The sequence below is a fragment of the Fukomys damarensis genome, unplaced genomic scaffold, assembly GCF_012274545.1.
Source record: "Fukomys damarensis isolate Sample0158 unplaced genomic scaffold, DMR_v1.0_HiC HiC_scaffold_10, whole genome shotgun sequence".
Lineage (NCBI taxonomy): Eukaryota > Metazoa > Chordata > Mammalia > Rodentia > Bathyergidae > Fukomys > Fukomys damarensis.
Genome location: NW_022900922.1, coordinates 21,395,368 through 21,412,788, shown reverse-complemented (window position 1 = coordinate 21,412,788; position 17,421 = coordinate 21,395,368). Strand labels below are relative to the sequence as shown.

At 35.0% G+C, this 17,421-nt stretch overlaps 1 protein-coding gene across 6 annotated transcripts in view; it reads left to right on the top strand.

The window, feature by feature from the left end:
• Cdkal1 (CDK5 regulatory subunit associated protein 1 like 1) overlaps positions 1–17,421 on the top strand; it is a 607,184-nt gene that overhangs the window by 356,198 nt on the left and 233,565 nt on the right. For all 6 annotated transcript variants that reach the window (XM_010622937.2, XM_010622935.2, XM_010622936.3 and 3 more), the window contains exon 9: positions 6,134–6,300. In XM_010622937.2, coding sequence (XP_010621239.1) covers positions 6,134–6,300 — 167 coding nt within the window. The remainder of the gene's footprint in view (positions 1–6,133; positions 6,301–17,421) is intronic.

Sequence of the window (17,421 nt, the reverse complement as noted above, 5' to 3'; positions counted from 1 at the left end):
TGTTTTTTAGCTTTTCAGTATTTCCAAATTCTTGAAGAGTGGAAATAAACAATACTCTTTTGGATTTGACTTTTCAAAGGAAATAAACAGGTTGCTTTTATTCGGCAGTAGTGTTTTCAGTTTATATCAACTTTATTTTCTGTGATCAGTATAACCACAGATGTCAGTATGTCTCAAAATACCATGTCCTTGTTAGTTCTTGTTATTAAGGTAATTAAAAAGAGTTTTAAAAATTGTTTTATGGGTCACTGACCTAGCTGAAATTACCTTTAAGTAAAAAGAAAAACCTTAACTGTAAGGTTATGGTTCATATTTAGTTGCTGTACTATCCAGCTGTCCTTGTAAAATAGTAGAGAAACTTAAACAACACTGAATTCTTTTTTGGAAGTTAGAATACTGTGCAATAAACTGAACACCATTCAAGTGCGTTTTCCTGGTGTCCAGAGAATATTCATTTCCATATTTCTTCGTTGCCTAGCAGAACCTCCTCTACTCCTGTAAATGTTATATGTATGTGCATACATATATGTGTGTATGTTTGTATATTTATGTATGTATATGTAGGAGGAAGTGCTTTCCAAATGTGTTAGCTGAAATGAACAGTTGATTATACACATCTCTTTTAAGAAAAGCAATCTCATTAAATATACTGATTAATGGAGCCAAAATTTATCATATGGTTTTTGTGTGCTAGGCACCATAATAGATCCTGGGGATATTTCCTTTAGTAAAATGATTGTACCTCAGCCTGGGAAATGCTTTTATCCTATTCAGAAGAAGCAAACAATTTAACCAATGATTATAACACATTGTGTTGCAGAATTAATGTACAAAATGATTAAGAGAGAAGAAAATGGGGGTGTAAGTTAGTTGAGTAGTCAAGACAGTTTTTTGAAGAAGGTACTTATACAGAGAGAAGTAAGAAGGTATTTTTCGTAGAGGAATCAGTGTATGCTTGATACATAGAGAGCAGAACTGCGTGATCTGCCCAAGGTATTCGTTCTGGCTAGAGCAAAAGTTTCGTCCAACATTGGGTTGTTTTTTGTTTTGTTTTGTTTTGTTTTGTTTTGTCTTATTGTGATTATGAGGGAGAATGTTCTTGATCTTAGTATGTGTGACATGTTTAGAAGTAAAATCCCATAATATCTGTATCTGTTGAATAGTTAAAAAAATATATATATATATATACACACACATATATATATACACACATATATATACATATACATATATATATATATATATATACACATACATACACACATGTGTTTGTTGGTGTGGAAAGAGAAGGCTCACAAATATGATACAGTGTTACTAATGAATGTAGTTAAAGGAGGTACAAGTGTTTGTTAGATTATTCTTGAAACCTTTCACACAGAATGTGTAGCTCAGTGGTAGTGCTTGCCTAGTGTGTGCAAGGTCTTGGGTTTGATCTGCACTACTGTGGATGGAGAGAGGGGAGACAGAGCTAAAGAGAGAAAGGGAGAGAGTGGGAGAGAGGAGGGGGAATAAAAGAAAAGCAAATTAGACTAGTAATAGTATTTTTAAACCGTTTGGTAAAGTAAGATAAACCTGTAAGTGGTGAGTTAGCTAATTAATAATTGTTTTATATGACAGACGGGTTGATTGGAATATACTAATTATACAAAAAGATGGTTGAATCTGTTATGATCCTGTCTTTAATAAATTTAACTCCCTTTTCTATGTAAAAGAAAATCATGAAAATTTTGAATGTTCAGTAATAGGACCAAAGAGGCTGTGTGAGTCATGTGATTTGCTATTAAATGACTATGCTAAACAGGCACATGGCTGTCTATGTATGTTATTACTTAAAAATATTCCCATTGGAGAAACCTTAATGACCTTTCAAATGCTTAAATGCAAGTTCATATTTGTTTCTAAACTCCCTTAAGATTAATTGTTAAAAAGAAAGAGCCCATAAAATCTAATTAATATGTAGTGTAAGCCTTAGAACAGCAGGAAGTAAAAGCAGATCATTGAATCCATATTAAATAAATATGCCAAATTGCATATGTTTAATTTACATTCCTTACTCAAAGAATGAAGGCTGGAATAGAATGGTGGGGGAAAGAATCAGGGATAAAATTGAGAAGAGGAAAGAAAGGTCAAATGACAGGAATGGAGAACAAAAGCTAAGAGGAGGAAAATGTGGACACTGGGGTGAGGTGATTTATTTAAAAAATATTTAATTGATGTAGGGTTCCCTTCCATCTAGTGCCCTTTAACTTTTGATCCCTTAATATTGTTTACGGTTTTTGTATTTTTTGTAATCCTTACTTTTTAGAAACACTACTCATAATGAAGTAATTGAAATAACACTTTATGGTGGAAATTGTCCTCAATGATAAAACAAGAGCTAGTAAACAAGTACTGTTTTTTTGACCAGATAAAATCAATCTTTAACCATATTTTAATGTATTACAGTGAAGTCCATACAAAGAAAAAATTTTCATAATCTTTTGAAACTGAGTTTTGGCAGCGTTTGATATTTCAAACAAGATTTTCTTGTGAGAATATTTTATTGAGTATATTATCTATCTTTTATTACTTACTTTTTATGTCTTCTACTTTTTCCATCTTTTCTGTCATTTCAAATTACTTTGGAACAGAGATTGAAATCCAGCTATTGAGTTTACTCTTTTCAGTGATAAATAGGCTAATCTGCAGTTGCTTGGATGATAATGGATTCTAATAACTAAAAATGTTAAAGGGTTTTCTCCTGTACAGTGTATTTCATTGCTTCCTGGTATTTGCTTTTTCTTTTACACAAATTAAAATATTGAAAGATGATGATCAGATGAATCTAGCACACATTACAAAAGTCAGGTAGACTGGACAATTATGGGAAAATGAACCAAAGATAGGTATATGAACAATTTTAGGAAAAACTAAAATTTCGTCTTGGAAAAGAAAGCTAATTTTTGTCTATTACTTTTCTACCCACCACTTTCTTTTCTTTTTTTGCATGTATCTTTACAGGAAGTTTTAAAATGAGCATTCATTTGTCTTTGTTCTTCCTGCTTCTCTTTTTCATTTCATGGAGTTATTTTTCTGACATGTATTGATAGAAGTCATGGTTGGGGCTCTTTCATTGGAAATGACGTATCTTCTTGAGGGCAGCTGAGCTTCTTCATTTCTCTGTTGTCTGAGGCCATTCTTTTCCAGCTCCACCACCAGTAGGATGTTCAGGAAATTCTCCTTGTGTCTGTCAGTGTTCCCTTGCCAGCACCTGAGTGATGGTCAAACTTAGGTAACAGAAGTTTAATGACAAATTCCATTATGTCATAAGCCGAAAGAGCTCCAGGGCACATGTAGGTAAGGGCCTAATAAATGAGGTACAAATCAAGGAATGAATATGCAAAGCAATATAGCTTTATAGCTGAAGTCCCTAAGGAATGAAGCAGTTTAGGCAAGCATTTCTGTCCATTAGAATAGCCAGTTGTGTGCAGATGTAGACATGCGTGTGTCCCATTATGTGTCCATGTGATTACTGCAGCCCTTCAGTTCCCTAGTGAATTCCTGTGTGAGTCTCTCCTGATAGGAACCACTTGCAATGTGAGGTATCATGAACCTTCCCAGGAGAAAGGATGTCACATATGGGGATTCCACATTTGGCTTTACCTTTTAGTATGAAATAATTCTTTTATCTCACAATTGAAGAGTCAACTCTCATTAGTATTAATTCTTGTTGTAACCTTACAAAAATGTCACCTTGATTAACAGTAAGATCTCTGACACTGTTTTAGATAAAATGACAAGGTGAGATTCTCCAGGCCAGAAATTTCATATTTTTGCCCAAGCTTCTACATTTCATTTGTGTTTCAAACAGGGTCGCTGCATAGAGAATTATAGCAGCCTTGATCTTAGAGACATAAAGACTGTTATTCCTCTTGCTGCTGATTTAGTATTCCAGCTGCTTCCTTTTCATGAGATTTAATTTGAAGTTTCAGCCCACCAGGGGGCTATTGGTCCCCACCTTTGTAGTTTTAAGAGCAGACTGCTGTTTTCTGCATAGATGTTATTTCCATTCCTATTCAGAGTGATTTTTCCCCTTCTATATTCATCTAGCAACAGCAAGGCACTGTTCCAGGAACTTGCTCTCTCTACATAAGGCATAACATGGAACCATTTGGATGGAAAAATTATAAATTAAAATTATTCTGTTCATTTAAAAATATTCATATTGTGTTATTCAAATGCCAGTAACTGGAAAATTATGGATAATGTCCTGTTTTTATAACCTCTTTCAGAATGTTTTAAAATCTGTTTATGTTGTTACTTAGCCATCTCTTTTCCTGGAGTGGGTTTTGTGATAATTTTTTTTAAAAAGGCTGTATAAGTCCAGTGTCTAATAGAATATATTATTAAAATGAGAACTTGTCATGTGAAGGTACAAGATCCCAATGATGAATATAACTCTATTGTATACCTAAAATGTACCAGTAAACTCAATGAGAAAAAAATGAAGATGACAGTAATAATTGTAATGCATTTTAAATAGAAAAATATTTATTCCATGTACTGAGAATGTTTATAAAATTATAAGACTAAGATGGTCTACAGACATGCCATACTATTTCTATAGAGGATAAAGCTTTTTATTAAATGATGAAAATTAAGCAAAGGTTTATTGTTTCTGGAACCTATATATTGAATTTCAACTAAGAAAGCCCATGTACTTATAACATTGCTGATTTTTAAATACTAAAAATATCTCCAAATTTTGTACTAGCTCTTTTTGTTTTAATCTTCTACTCTTATCGCTAAGTCAGTGACTCTATCTTCATTTTTCTTGTTGTATGGGTGCAGGTGAGAGTTGTGTATCTCAGAAAGACAAGCAAGGAAAAGTGAAAGTGTTCTTATATGGGTTGGATGATTTTTTTTTATATATAAAGTAAATGTATCCTATTCTGTACAAAAGAATAGTGATTGGAGACCTTCTAACTGTGGAACATATTAAAGAGAGTGAAGATCTTCACTTTTTTTTGGTCTTTTCTTTCAGTAGATTTGAAGACCACAGTCACATAAAAGCCATGTGTTTTATTTGTTGTTTCTCTTGGCAAGGAAAAAATTTAAACGTAGTTTTGAAACTCTTCTGTCAACTAACAATAATTTAAAATTGTAATTTTAAGACACTTTCTAGAAACTCACACTTTGATTTGGGCTGAAGTCTTAGTTAATGCGCCTGTGTGGCATGCTGAAGTTCTCCAGAAGCAACAAATCACTAAGAATGAACAGGCTCATTTCATTATTTATTTTAGTCATACAAATCATTTGGCCTTTTAAAATGAGCTAATCCTTTAATTGAATATGGGTTCAGAAAGGTTCCAAATGCGTACCAGGAAAACCTGGATGCCTCCTGCATACTCTTGTTTTATTTATTTTAAATAGTACTAGGTGATTGAAAAGTATTTTCTCTTGTATTTTGAAAAGATGTTATTGCAAACTTGAAGACAGGATTTGACCAATGAAAATATAAATACATTTCCCATTTGATGGAAAATAGGATGTATTGTGTCAGTAAATGGGGTTTCCAACATAATATATACTGCAGTCACCAATGTTTTTGAACTCAGCAATAAAATGGTGTTTTTACTTAAATAAAGAAAAAGGATTATAATAGCTTCTATATGTAAGATGACTTTCTCACTACTAATAATTTGTGAGTTAATCTTTAACAATACTTGACATTTTTCCGTGGGCTGGAGACAGACTGATTAATGAGTTAACTACTGACAGTACCTATTCTATAGAGTGAGTGGCTCAGTTCCAGGACTTTTGGTATTCATTACAATAGATATTCTCAGAGATGGGACTGAAGCTCTAGCCTTGATCAAAGTGCTTTGAGGGAAGCACAGTTGAACTGATTGACTGTGAATGTTAATCACTTCCTATGACACACTGATAATTTACAGCATTGTTGTAACTCTCTGGTGTTCATAAAATGAACTTAATAACCCTCTGCCACTAAGCTGCTTTTCCTTTACAATTGAATGGCCAGACTGCCTGCATAATGTTGTTGAGAAATAACTGCATTAAAAAGAGTGAGCAGCTGTATGATAGAGGAAACAGCTTTGGGACAAATTTGTTAATTATCCCCTTTGATTCACAGAGGGTGTTTGTGAGATATGGCTGACCAGTGAAGACACGGGGGCCTATGGCAGAGACATTGGCACCAGTCTTCCCACGCTCCTGTGGAAGCTAGTGGAAGTGATTCCCGAGGGAGCAATGCTGAGGCTTGGCATGACAAATCCACCCTATATCTTAGAGCATCTGGAGGTAAGGACAGCACCCCATTTATATGCTGACACAGACACCACCAGCACAGACCATGGGCAGCTGCAGGATCACCACACAGGCTGCATTTAGAGCCACTTGCACATTTGTGTGGGGTCCCACATTACCAAGAATAAATTGAGACTTTCAAATCTCCTTTGTCAGCCAGTACAAAATTTGTTTTGGCTTCCTCATCATTAATTAATGTTGCTGAAATTTTTTAGTACTGCTGCTTTGTCATGGTTTCTTATTGCTTCTTTGTAGTCCTTCAGTTTGCCAACATTTGATTGTTTCTCCATTTTGAATCTTTGTTTCAGAACTGCTAATGTGTTGCGTTAATTTTGTACCCAATAGTTAATATTCTATTATGCAAACTACTTTAGCCTATTAATAAGGAGACTGTGCCTTATATTTGAGGATGCTGTTCATTCCATTCTTTTTCTGGAGGTGCTGATTGGTAGAATAGGGTTAAGGGGACCTAGAATTTGATACTCTTGCACTCAATTCGCTTCTGACCAGTAGGAGCTGATGGAGAGGGAGGCCTCAAATCCCAGTTCATTTTAGATTCATGGGCCAGGTTGTTTATGTGTAAGTAGTTAAATGTCAGACTAGAGAAAATGGATTTGTATCCAAGTAACTGTGGCACCTGATGAGAGATGCCACAATAAATAATAGGCAAGAAGATGGATGAGACCACAACCATTTAAATTAAAAAGCACACAATCCATAATTATTACTTGAGAAATGGTTACCCTAGCTTCAAAGTTTGGGGCTTGAAATCTAGGTGCCATTATAAAGTCATGGGTAAAGTAAAGGAACAAGTCACTTTTGTTTTAATTCAGGTAGGTCTTTATCATTATGTTTGTACAGAAAAATAACATTCAAAAGCTAAAAATATAGTCATTGAACTTTGCTGCATAAATACAAATAAATATCTATAAACATTTAAATAGTTATTTCTGTCATTTTGATTTTGGAACTGTATTTAAGCTTTCTGTTGAATAGCCACCTTAATTTCAATAACATTTTAGAAATTCTTTAACCACAGTTGATAACAATTTGATTCTTAATTACAATTACTTAATTAAGCAATTTCAGTTTTGCTAGTCACATTTTCCTAGCTAGATTTTTTTCTAGTGAGAGAGAGAGAGAGAGAGTGAGAGTGAGAGTGAGTGTGTGTGTGTGTATTTATGTTAACTTTGGTACCTCCGATAGTGTGGGATAATTATTTTTTACTACTTAAAATAAATTGCAGGCGTGTCAACTTTTGCTTAACACTTCGACTCAACACTTGGAAAAGCAAGTAATTCTCTGTGAAAATAAAACATTCTCAGAACTGTGGCAGTCTTGCTATGTTTGCATTAAATATGAAGCATCCAATGCAAAGGCCCAGCAATGCACAGGATATATGTGTGCTAGAACAGGAAATGGGCCCTTCCAATACGCAGTTTATGAAAACATGCCAGTTTTTTTTTAAATGAAAATTCTGATGAAGATCCAGGAACTATAGTAGCTAAAGTCAGTGAAGTTCAGATGCAGAGTAAATGCAAAGATTAAAAAAAAAATCACATATTGTTTCAGAGGTGACCATGTACTTCTTGGAATAAATTCAGTATTTTAATTGATTGAAACATTGCAACAGCTAAAGCTATGTTCATAGCAAATTCTAGTGCTTTGCACCCAAAGTGGTGGCGGCATTGTTAACCTTCCAGTAAATGTTCCAGAAGAACTTCTAAGAATCAGCAGAAGAAGCTAAATATAGCATTTCACTTTATCTGGAAAACACCAGATGTTTAATTTGTAGATCATAGTATGATAACAAGTTTCTCTTGTCACGTTATATTTTTTAAATCTTTGCTTTAGAATATGTAGTGTTAACTTTCTTTCCTCCTTTATCATCTTCTTGAGGAAAAGGCATTGTCATATCCATTTGATCTACCCCACACAATAGTGTTTAGTGAGCATACGAGTAAATAAAGGGAAAGCCTTTTCCATAAACTAAATTGTAGCCCCCTCCATAAGCTTTGAAGTCTTTATACCCTGCCCTTAAGCAGCAGCAAAGGATGATGAAGTAAGCTTTAAGGGTGTGAGTTTACCTTCATAGCCTGCACTTTATAAGCAAGGAATGATGCAGGCAGGCTATTGTACCACACCTGGGGGGAAAAGCCATCCCCAAAAGACAGAATGGAGGGAAGAAACAAACAAAGGGTTGGTACCATCTGGAAGTAAGAGTGCTTAGCCTGTTACCAGTGTAACAAAGCCTCCACACCTTAGTGGTTCTTCTCATCCTGCTCTAGATGGCAGATCCTAGAGTTGGCTGCATTTCAAAAACATTTCTATATCATAGGGAAGGTAACTGGGCTCCAGATGGCTTACATGGCTCCCAGTGTCCAAAAGGACACTTAGGGAACCGAGTCCAAATCTGGTAATCCTCAGTCCTGTGCCCAGAAATACATTGTCCTTCTTCATTTTCCTCTCACTGTGCTTAGGCCACTCTACAGAAATTTACTTCACTTACCTAAAGAGTGCTGGAGAGAGTTCACCAGTAAGAAAAAGAAAAAAGGGGGAAGATCAGAGATAAAAATAGAAAAAATAACAACAGTGAATGAAGGTGGTGGTTTTGTTTTGTTTGTTTTTGTTTTGTTTTTAGCTGTAGGGATAAAAGGAACCCACTCTTGAAATAACTGCTTTGATGGGTTAATACCCTCAGAGTGAGCATTTCTTGAGAACTATATCAGTTGGACTCAGCCTTCTTGTGATTCTGGGAGACGCTTCACATGGCAGACTTTAATTAGAGAGCACTTCACTGGGCTGTTTTCCCTCCTCCATTCTACTCACTTCACATCCATCTGACTCTTGAGATTTTTTTTTTTAAAACCCTTTACCAGATATTGTATTTAGAGGGAAGTATATGAATTTAGATATATATGAATTTAGAGGGAAATTATTTAAAGGAAAATTCCAAAGTTTCTATTGTACTATTTAAAAGTATATGAAAAAATAGATCAGTTGAATACATTTTATTAAATCACCATAGTAATAGAAGATGCATATTACACTAGACACAGGGTGTACTAAAAGTTTTATCAATAATTTAACATTGTGTTTGACAATTCATATACTAGGTATTGAATAATTCACCCTGAACCAAAGGAAGAACTCTTTATCAGTGGCAGGCAGATAAGTAATAAAGTCTTTTTGGGAACATCTACAATCCCTATTTTTAGTTTACCATTGCCTTAAAAAATGCAGAATTCATTTTAATGATACAACTGACAGAGATGTTGCAAGCATAAATACAATGGGAACACCTTGAAAATGAAGAAACATAGCTATGAGTATAAGTAATACTGTATTAGATTTGCATATGATAATAGAAGCAATAGAACAATAGGTTAAAAGTATTTTACTTCAAGTCTGCTAGTGCTTCTCCATTGCCTACAGGCTAAAGATAAGCTCTTATGCATGACATTTGGGGCCCTTAAGGTACTTTTTCATTACATATCCAGTCTTTTATTCCTTCACTATCCTATGATACTTCCTATAGCCTGTATTATATATGCACTCTGTGTGGGGTGTGTGTGTGTGTGTGTGTGTGTGTGTGTGTGTGTGCATGTTCTTAGACTTTTACATTGTTTTCCTATTTCATATTATTTCAGTTAGTGGTAATGTGTTACTCAGGTATACTAATATTTGCTACTGTAGGAAATATTTCCTTGTGTTTGCTTTTGTACACATGCTATTTCACATACTTGTGTAATAACATTGGCATTCTTGTCTTCAGTAAACTCTGACCTTACAGAAAGTCAAACACTTTTAAATTTGGTCACTCTTGTAACCACATTGCTTTGGCTAGCCTTCCTAGTGGTACTGGTAGGCGTCCCCCAGTCAAACTATTAATTCAGACTAAAAACCATTCACACCAACCCAGTAAGGTGTGGTGAGACCCATGGTACAGTGGCTACTGCTAACAAGACACCATCAATTGCTTATAATTTTTTTCCTATCTAAATAATAATGATGATGTTGAAGATGATGATAGTAATAATAATAGTACATTTGTCAAGTGCTTAGTATTTTCAAGCAGCCATGCTGATTTCCACGTGTGAGCTCTTTTCTCCTTCCTTCTTTTTAGCTATATAGATATTATTACCTTCAATTCATCGATTGAGAACCCAAGTATTAGAAAGGTTATATAACTGGCTAAACCACATAGCCCACCACTGAGCTGCTCATGAAATGTTTTCTGCTGTATTCTGCATCTTCCATGAAACCTTCACAGACCCTTTCCCTGTCAGGTCTCTGCTTTCCTAGTGCATCTTGGTATCTTATTTATGTGTGATTCTAGCAAAATTGTCACTGTCTTTAGGGAAATGCTATCTTGTTCATCTTTGCATTCCAGTGCCCAACAAACACTTGATAAATGTATATTGAATGATATGGTAGCTCTATGGTTAACTTATGTTCTTTGACTGCATAGATTATATATTGAACTAACTTCATGACTATCCCAAACATGTAGTTTTGCAAGAGTCTGGGGTTGGTTGGCATGTGTGCTTCTTACTTCTGAATTACACTTCTTTGAAGATGTGCTTGCTGGCTGGGTGGCAGAAACTTTATCTCAGGGATGCATTTTATTTATTTGCCTTGCTGAGCTACCATAGTGAAAGTATCTATAGGACTACAGGAAGCAAATAAAGCCCTTGTATGAGTATTGAATTTACATTTGTTTGGGGCTCTTAACATCTTTCTTCTGCCGCTGTCACCGCCACCTCCTCCTCCTTCTCCTCCTCCTCCTCTTCCCTCCTCCCTCCTTCCCCACCCCCCTCTCCCTTCCCCCTTTCCTCCTTTCCCCCCTCATCTTCCTCCTCTTCCCCCTCTTCCCCCTCCTCCCCCCTCCTCAGCTTTTACTGCTTTGTAGAATACTCATTAGAGAAACTAGCAGTAGATAGTCAAGGTGGAGAATTTTAAATCAGATAGTTTGTCGATTTAATTTTGTGAATTGACTGTTAGGGAAAAGATGCTAAAGCCGTTGAGCAGTAAGAAAACCTGGAAATATCTCCAGATTTTATTTACTAAAGCTATTCTGGTCCTCCATGTATTATGGAAAGAAACCTACACATCTCAAATTATATCGGAAGTCTAATTATCAGTTACAGCTTGTAAGAGAGCAAGTTGCTTGCTTTAGAGTACAAGTGGTTCTTATTAGGGACTGCTTCTATATGCAAGTTATGAATAAAACAACCTATATTTTAAAATTTATATTACTTTGTAACATTTTACTGGAAAATATTGGCAATAATATTCACATATATATTATACTACTTTTTTATTTAGCTGGAATTAAAATGTAAAATATTGTTCAATATTTACATTTAGTACTTTTATACTACATGTTATATGGTGAATCACAAATAGTGATATCTTAGAGATTTCATCTGTTTTTGGCTTACACATTTATAATTGATACATCAGTCAGCTTCCTCCTAGCCTTAATATCTGTATATTTACCTCTTGTTACATGATCTTATACTCCAATCATGTATTTAACAAAATGAATGCATCTGGTGAAAGACAGTAGCTATCTGTCAAGGACTTTTGTTGCATGTCAATTTATAAACATTAATAATATGTTTAGTTTGGCCAATTTTTTAAAAATGCCTCATAGGGGCCAGGGATTTAGCTCAGTAGTTCCACTGCCTGCCTTGGAAGTACAAGGACCCAAGTTCAATTCCTGGTACAAAAAAAAAAAAGCCTCATAATTTCAAAATAATAGCAAACCGAATGCGTGCTGTGCTTATGTCTCATTAGAGCAATACAGAATTGCCAAACTGAACTCAGCAGTTCAAACAAGTTTTTGTAATTATTTTTCTCCTTAGGATTTATATTTTTCAGAGCAACAGAAAAATATGTAAATAGATCCCCTGCTGTCATATATGAAATATTTTCCATTCTTTGACTAATTTAAAGATGAGCTGGATGACTTATTTTGGACAAGAAAATGGAAAAGAAGGAAAATTCCTTTGCTTCTGCCTTCCAGATAATTTTTTTTCAATTTTCTTTTTTGACTTCTTTTTTTTTTTCCTTATTGAGTTTATTGGTACATTTAGGGATACAGTACAGTTACATTCATCATTGGAATCTTGTACCTTTTCATGACAGGTCTTGGTTCTCATTTTTTTCCCCTTGTCCCTGCCCTCCCTTCACTCCCTCCTCCCCTCCCCATTTACAAACATTTTATTTCCATTTTTTCATTCTCTCCTATTTTTTATTTCCCTTAGTACCTTTGCCCTACCCTTCCTTCTTTTCCTACACCTTTAGTCCTTTTCTTCCTATTTCACATTGTCAATAATCTCATTAGGATCTTATGTACTATTATAGGTTGTTCACACCAGAGAAACTATTTGGTATTTACTCATGTGTGACTTATTTATTTTACTTAGTGAGTATATCCTCAATATGTATCCATTTTTCTATGAATGAATTTAATTTCTCATTCTTTATGGCTGAGTAGTATTCCATTTATAGAAAAATCACATCTTCTTTATCCAGTTTCCACCTGATGGGCAATTGGGCTGTTTCCAAGTTTTAGCTATTACAAACTGTGCCACTATAAACATAGGTGTGCATATATCTCTGTGATATGGTTCTTTTAATTCTTTTGGAAGGATACCCAGCAGAGGGATGGCTGGGTCAAATGGAACCTCCAGTCCAAGCTCTTTGAGGTTATCTCTATATTGATTTTCATAGTGGATGCACTAGTCTGCACTCCCTCCAACAATGGAGGAGGTTTCCTTTCTCCCCACAACCCCGCCAACATTTGTTATTGAGTGATTTCTTGATAGCAGCCATTCTTTGTGGGGTGAGGTGGAATCTCAGTGTTGTTTTCATCTGCATCTCTCGAATGACCAGTGATGTGGAACATTTTTTCATATATTTACTTGCTGCTTTTACTTCTTCATCTGAGAAATGTCTGTTCATTTCAGATGCCCATTTTTGAATTGGGGTCCTTATATTTAGGGGTCCGATTGTTTTGAGTTTTTTATATATTCTAGAATATCAGTTGTAACCATCAATGTCAATGTCCTCAATTCACCAATCAAGAGAAATAGACTGGCAGAATGGATTAAGAAGCAAAATCCAACAATATGTCACACCTAGTGCAAAAAGAATCCCATAGACTTAAAGTGAATGGATGGAAAACATTCTCCATGCTACAGGAGCACAGAAAAAAGCAGGGGTAGCAGTCTTATTTGCAGACAAAGTAAATTTCAAAGAAAAACTGATTAAAATAGACAAAGAATGCCAATACATCCTTGTAAAGGGAACAATTCAAGAGGAAGAAATAAGAATCATAAACATATATGCACCAAATATTAATGCCCCCAACTATATAAAAGAAATATCAAGAAACATGAAAAACCAAATAAGCACTAATACAATTATAGTGGGAGATCTAAATAGACAGATCATCTAGGCAAAAAATCAAGGAAATACTAGAACTGAACCAAGCTTTTGAACACATGGATTTAATAGACATCTATAGAGTGTTCCACCGCACAAAATCAGAATATATATTATTTTCGGCTACACATGGATCATTCTCCAAGATAGACCACATACTAGATCACATAACAGATTTGAATAAATGCAAAAGAATGGAAGTTATTCCCTGTATATTATCAGATCATAGTGCAATCAAGCATAAGAAACCATAGGAACTTCGCAAATACATGGAAATTGAACATTACTCTCCTGAACAATCAATGGATAACAGAGGAAATTAAGAAATTAGACAATTTTTACAAATAAATGAAAATGCCGATACAACATACAGGAATCTATGGGACACGATGAAAGCACTTCTATGTGGAAAATTCATAACACTGAATGCCCACACTAGGAAAACAGAGTGAGCTCAAATAAACAACCTAATGATGAACCTTAGACTCCTAGAAAAACAAGAGCAAGAAAAACCCAAAGCTTGAACAAGAGAGGAAATTATAAAGGTTAGAGCAGAAATCAGTGCAATAGAAACTAAGAAAATGATACAAAAAATAAATGAATTGAAGAGTTGGTTTTTTGAAAGAATAAATAAAATCGATAAACCTTTAGCTAACCTTACCAAAAAAGGAAAGAAAAGGCTCAGATCCATGCAATCAGGAATGAAAAAGGCAAAGTCACAACAAATCCAGAGAATCGTTAATTCCCACTTTGAGAACCTGTACTCAAATAAAATGGAAAACACAGAAAAAATGGACAAATTTCTAGATATTCATGAATTACCAAAGTTGAACGAAGAAGATAAAAACATTTTAAACACCCCAATTACAATCAGTGAATTTGAAAATGTAATTAAAAATTTACCAACAAAGAAAAGCCCAGGTCCTGATGGATTCACTGCTGAATTTTACAAGACATTTAGAGAAGAAATACTGCCGTTACTCTTCATACTTTTCAATGAAATTGAAACAGAAGCAATACTTCCAAATTCATTCCTGGAAGTAAGCATCACTTTGATTCCCAAACCAGGGAAAGATGCAACTAAAAAGAGCACTACAGGCCAATCTCCTTAATGAATATAGATGCAAAAATCCTTAATAAGATACTAGCAAACAGAATACAGAGGATTATCAAGAAGATCATCCATGCTGACCAAGTTGGATTTGTTCCAGAAATGCAAGGGTGGTTCAACATACGTAAATCAGTAAATGTAATACACTGTATTAGGAAAGTCAAGGACAAAAACCATATGATCCTCTCGATAGATGCAGTAAAAGCATTTGACAAAATTGAACACCCATTCATGATAAAAACCCTACAAAAAATTGGAATAGATGGTCTATATCTCAACTTAATAAAGGCTTTCTATGAAAATCCAGCAGCCAACATCATATTAAATGGCCAAAAACTGAAAACCTTCACGTTAAAATCAGGAACAAGACAAAGATGCCCACTATCACTAGTCCTCTTCAATATAGCTCTGGAAAAATTAGCCATAGAAATTAGACAGGAGAAAGAAATTAAAGCAAGAAAGATAAGAAGTTAAACTGTCATTATTTGCTGATGATATGATACTCTACATTGAAGACCCAAAAAACTCCACCAAAAGACTTCTAAATTTAAATGACACTTTTAGCAGAGTAGCTGGAAACAAGGTCAACACCCAGAAATCAATAGCCTTCTTGTACACAAATAAGAGACTCACTGAGAGTGAAATTAGGGAAACAATTCCCTTCACAGTAGCATCCAAAAAAAAAAAAAAAAAAAAAAAAATAATCAATCTAACAAAAGAAGCAGAAGACCTCTATACTGAAAACTAGAGCACTCTGAAAAAAAGAGATTGAAGAGGATATAAGAAAATGGAAAGAGGCTGGGGATTTAGCTCAGTGGTTCTGGAGCCTGCCTTGCAAGCACAAGGGCCTGAGTTCAATCCCCAGTAGCAAAAAAAAAAAAAGGAAAGCTATCCCCTGCTCCTGGGTAGAAAGAATCAACGTAGTGAAAATGGCCCTACTACCAAAACTGCTATATGGGTTCAATGCAATGCCGATAGAAATACCAACAGTATATTTCACAGAACTAGAAAAAAGAATCCAAAAATTCATTTGGAATCGGAAGAGACCTAGACTAGCAAAAGCCATCCTAGGCAACAGAGACATGGCAGCCTCTATAACAATTCCCAATTTGAAACTATACAACAAAGCCACTTTGATAAAAACAGCATGCTACTGGCAAAAAAAAAAAAAAAAAAAAAAAAAAAAAAAACCTGAGGATCAGTGGAAATTGGAAGACACAAAACCAACTCCAGATGCACTCAGCTATATCATCTTTGACAAAGGAGCTGACCATCCCCACTGGAGGAAAGATAGCCTCTTTAATAAATGGTGTTGGAAAAACTGGATCTCAACCTGCCAAAGATTAAAACTAGACCTTTATCTCTCCCCATGCACTAAATTAAAATCCAAGTGGATTAAAGATCTAAATATTAAAACAGAAACACTAAACTGGAAGTTTAGTGGAAGATAAGTTAGGCAGAACTCTTGAAGACATTGGCATAGGAAAAGACTTTATGAACAAATCCTCAGTAGCAGGGCAACTAGCAGAAAGAATCAACAACTGGGATCTCATCTTACTAAAAAGCTTCTGCACTGCAAAAGAAACCATCAACAGAACTAAGAGACAATCTACAACGTGGAAAAAAATTTTTCCCAGCTGCTCCTCAGACAGATAATACATGTTAGATACATGTTTGTGTGTGGTTTGATATGACTGTTGGTGCCTGTTTTCATGTTATTTATAATCAACGCTTTGTTTCATTGCAATCCTGGCATTCATCAATAAATTTCAAGAGGGTCAGTGTAAGTAGAAACAAAAGCACATGCCTATCTGAAAATTTGAAGGCGTCAACTCATATTTAAATGGTTCATATCCATTTAAAATAAGTTTATCAGGTTTTTGTAGGGTCCTAGTTCTTAGAGGTGGTAGCCTTCTCTGTGAAGGGGTGACCTGGATGAAAGAAATGGCCTTGCTTGGCTTGCAGAGCAGTTTTACTATTTTGATAAAAGATGAAATTGAAATGCTGTTCCCCACAAGCAAGATGGTAGGTCCACCCAACATTCTAACTCTTCACCTTCCCAGACCTTCTACTAACACTGCCTGCCTCTCTGCCAGTACCACACCTCAGCCTCCTCATTCTTGTGATACTTAATTCTTTCCTTGTCCAGCCTTCTGCCTCCAATTCTAGTCTTGTGCAAGAAGCCTAAGCTTTCCTTCAAATCAACAATCCTTGAGAAAAATGCACATAATCTACTGCTTCCTGTTACTGAGCCTCTGTAATATTGAGTCTGGGTAATTGATCCTTGTGACTATATGTAGTCTAAAGGATTCAGAAAAGAAATGAACTCATAGGTAATCTGAATCTCAGAGTAGATTCCTCTTTGTTGCTGCTGAAATTATTTTATGTTTATTCGGGAGTATACTTTGAGAGGAAGATTAAATATTTTACAAATGAATGTTTCTTACATCGAAAATAATTGGAAACCTCTGTTTTCTTGGGTAGAACAACGGAGAATGCCTTGCTTAAAATTGTTTAAATAGCCAGTAATATTTTATATGGAGATCTAC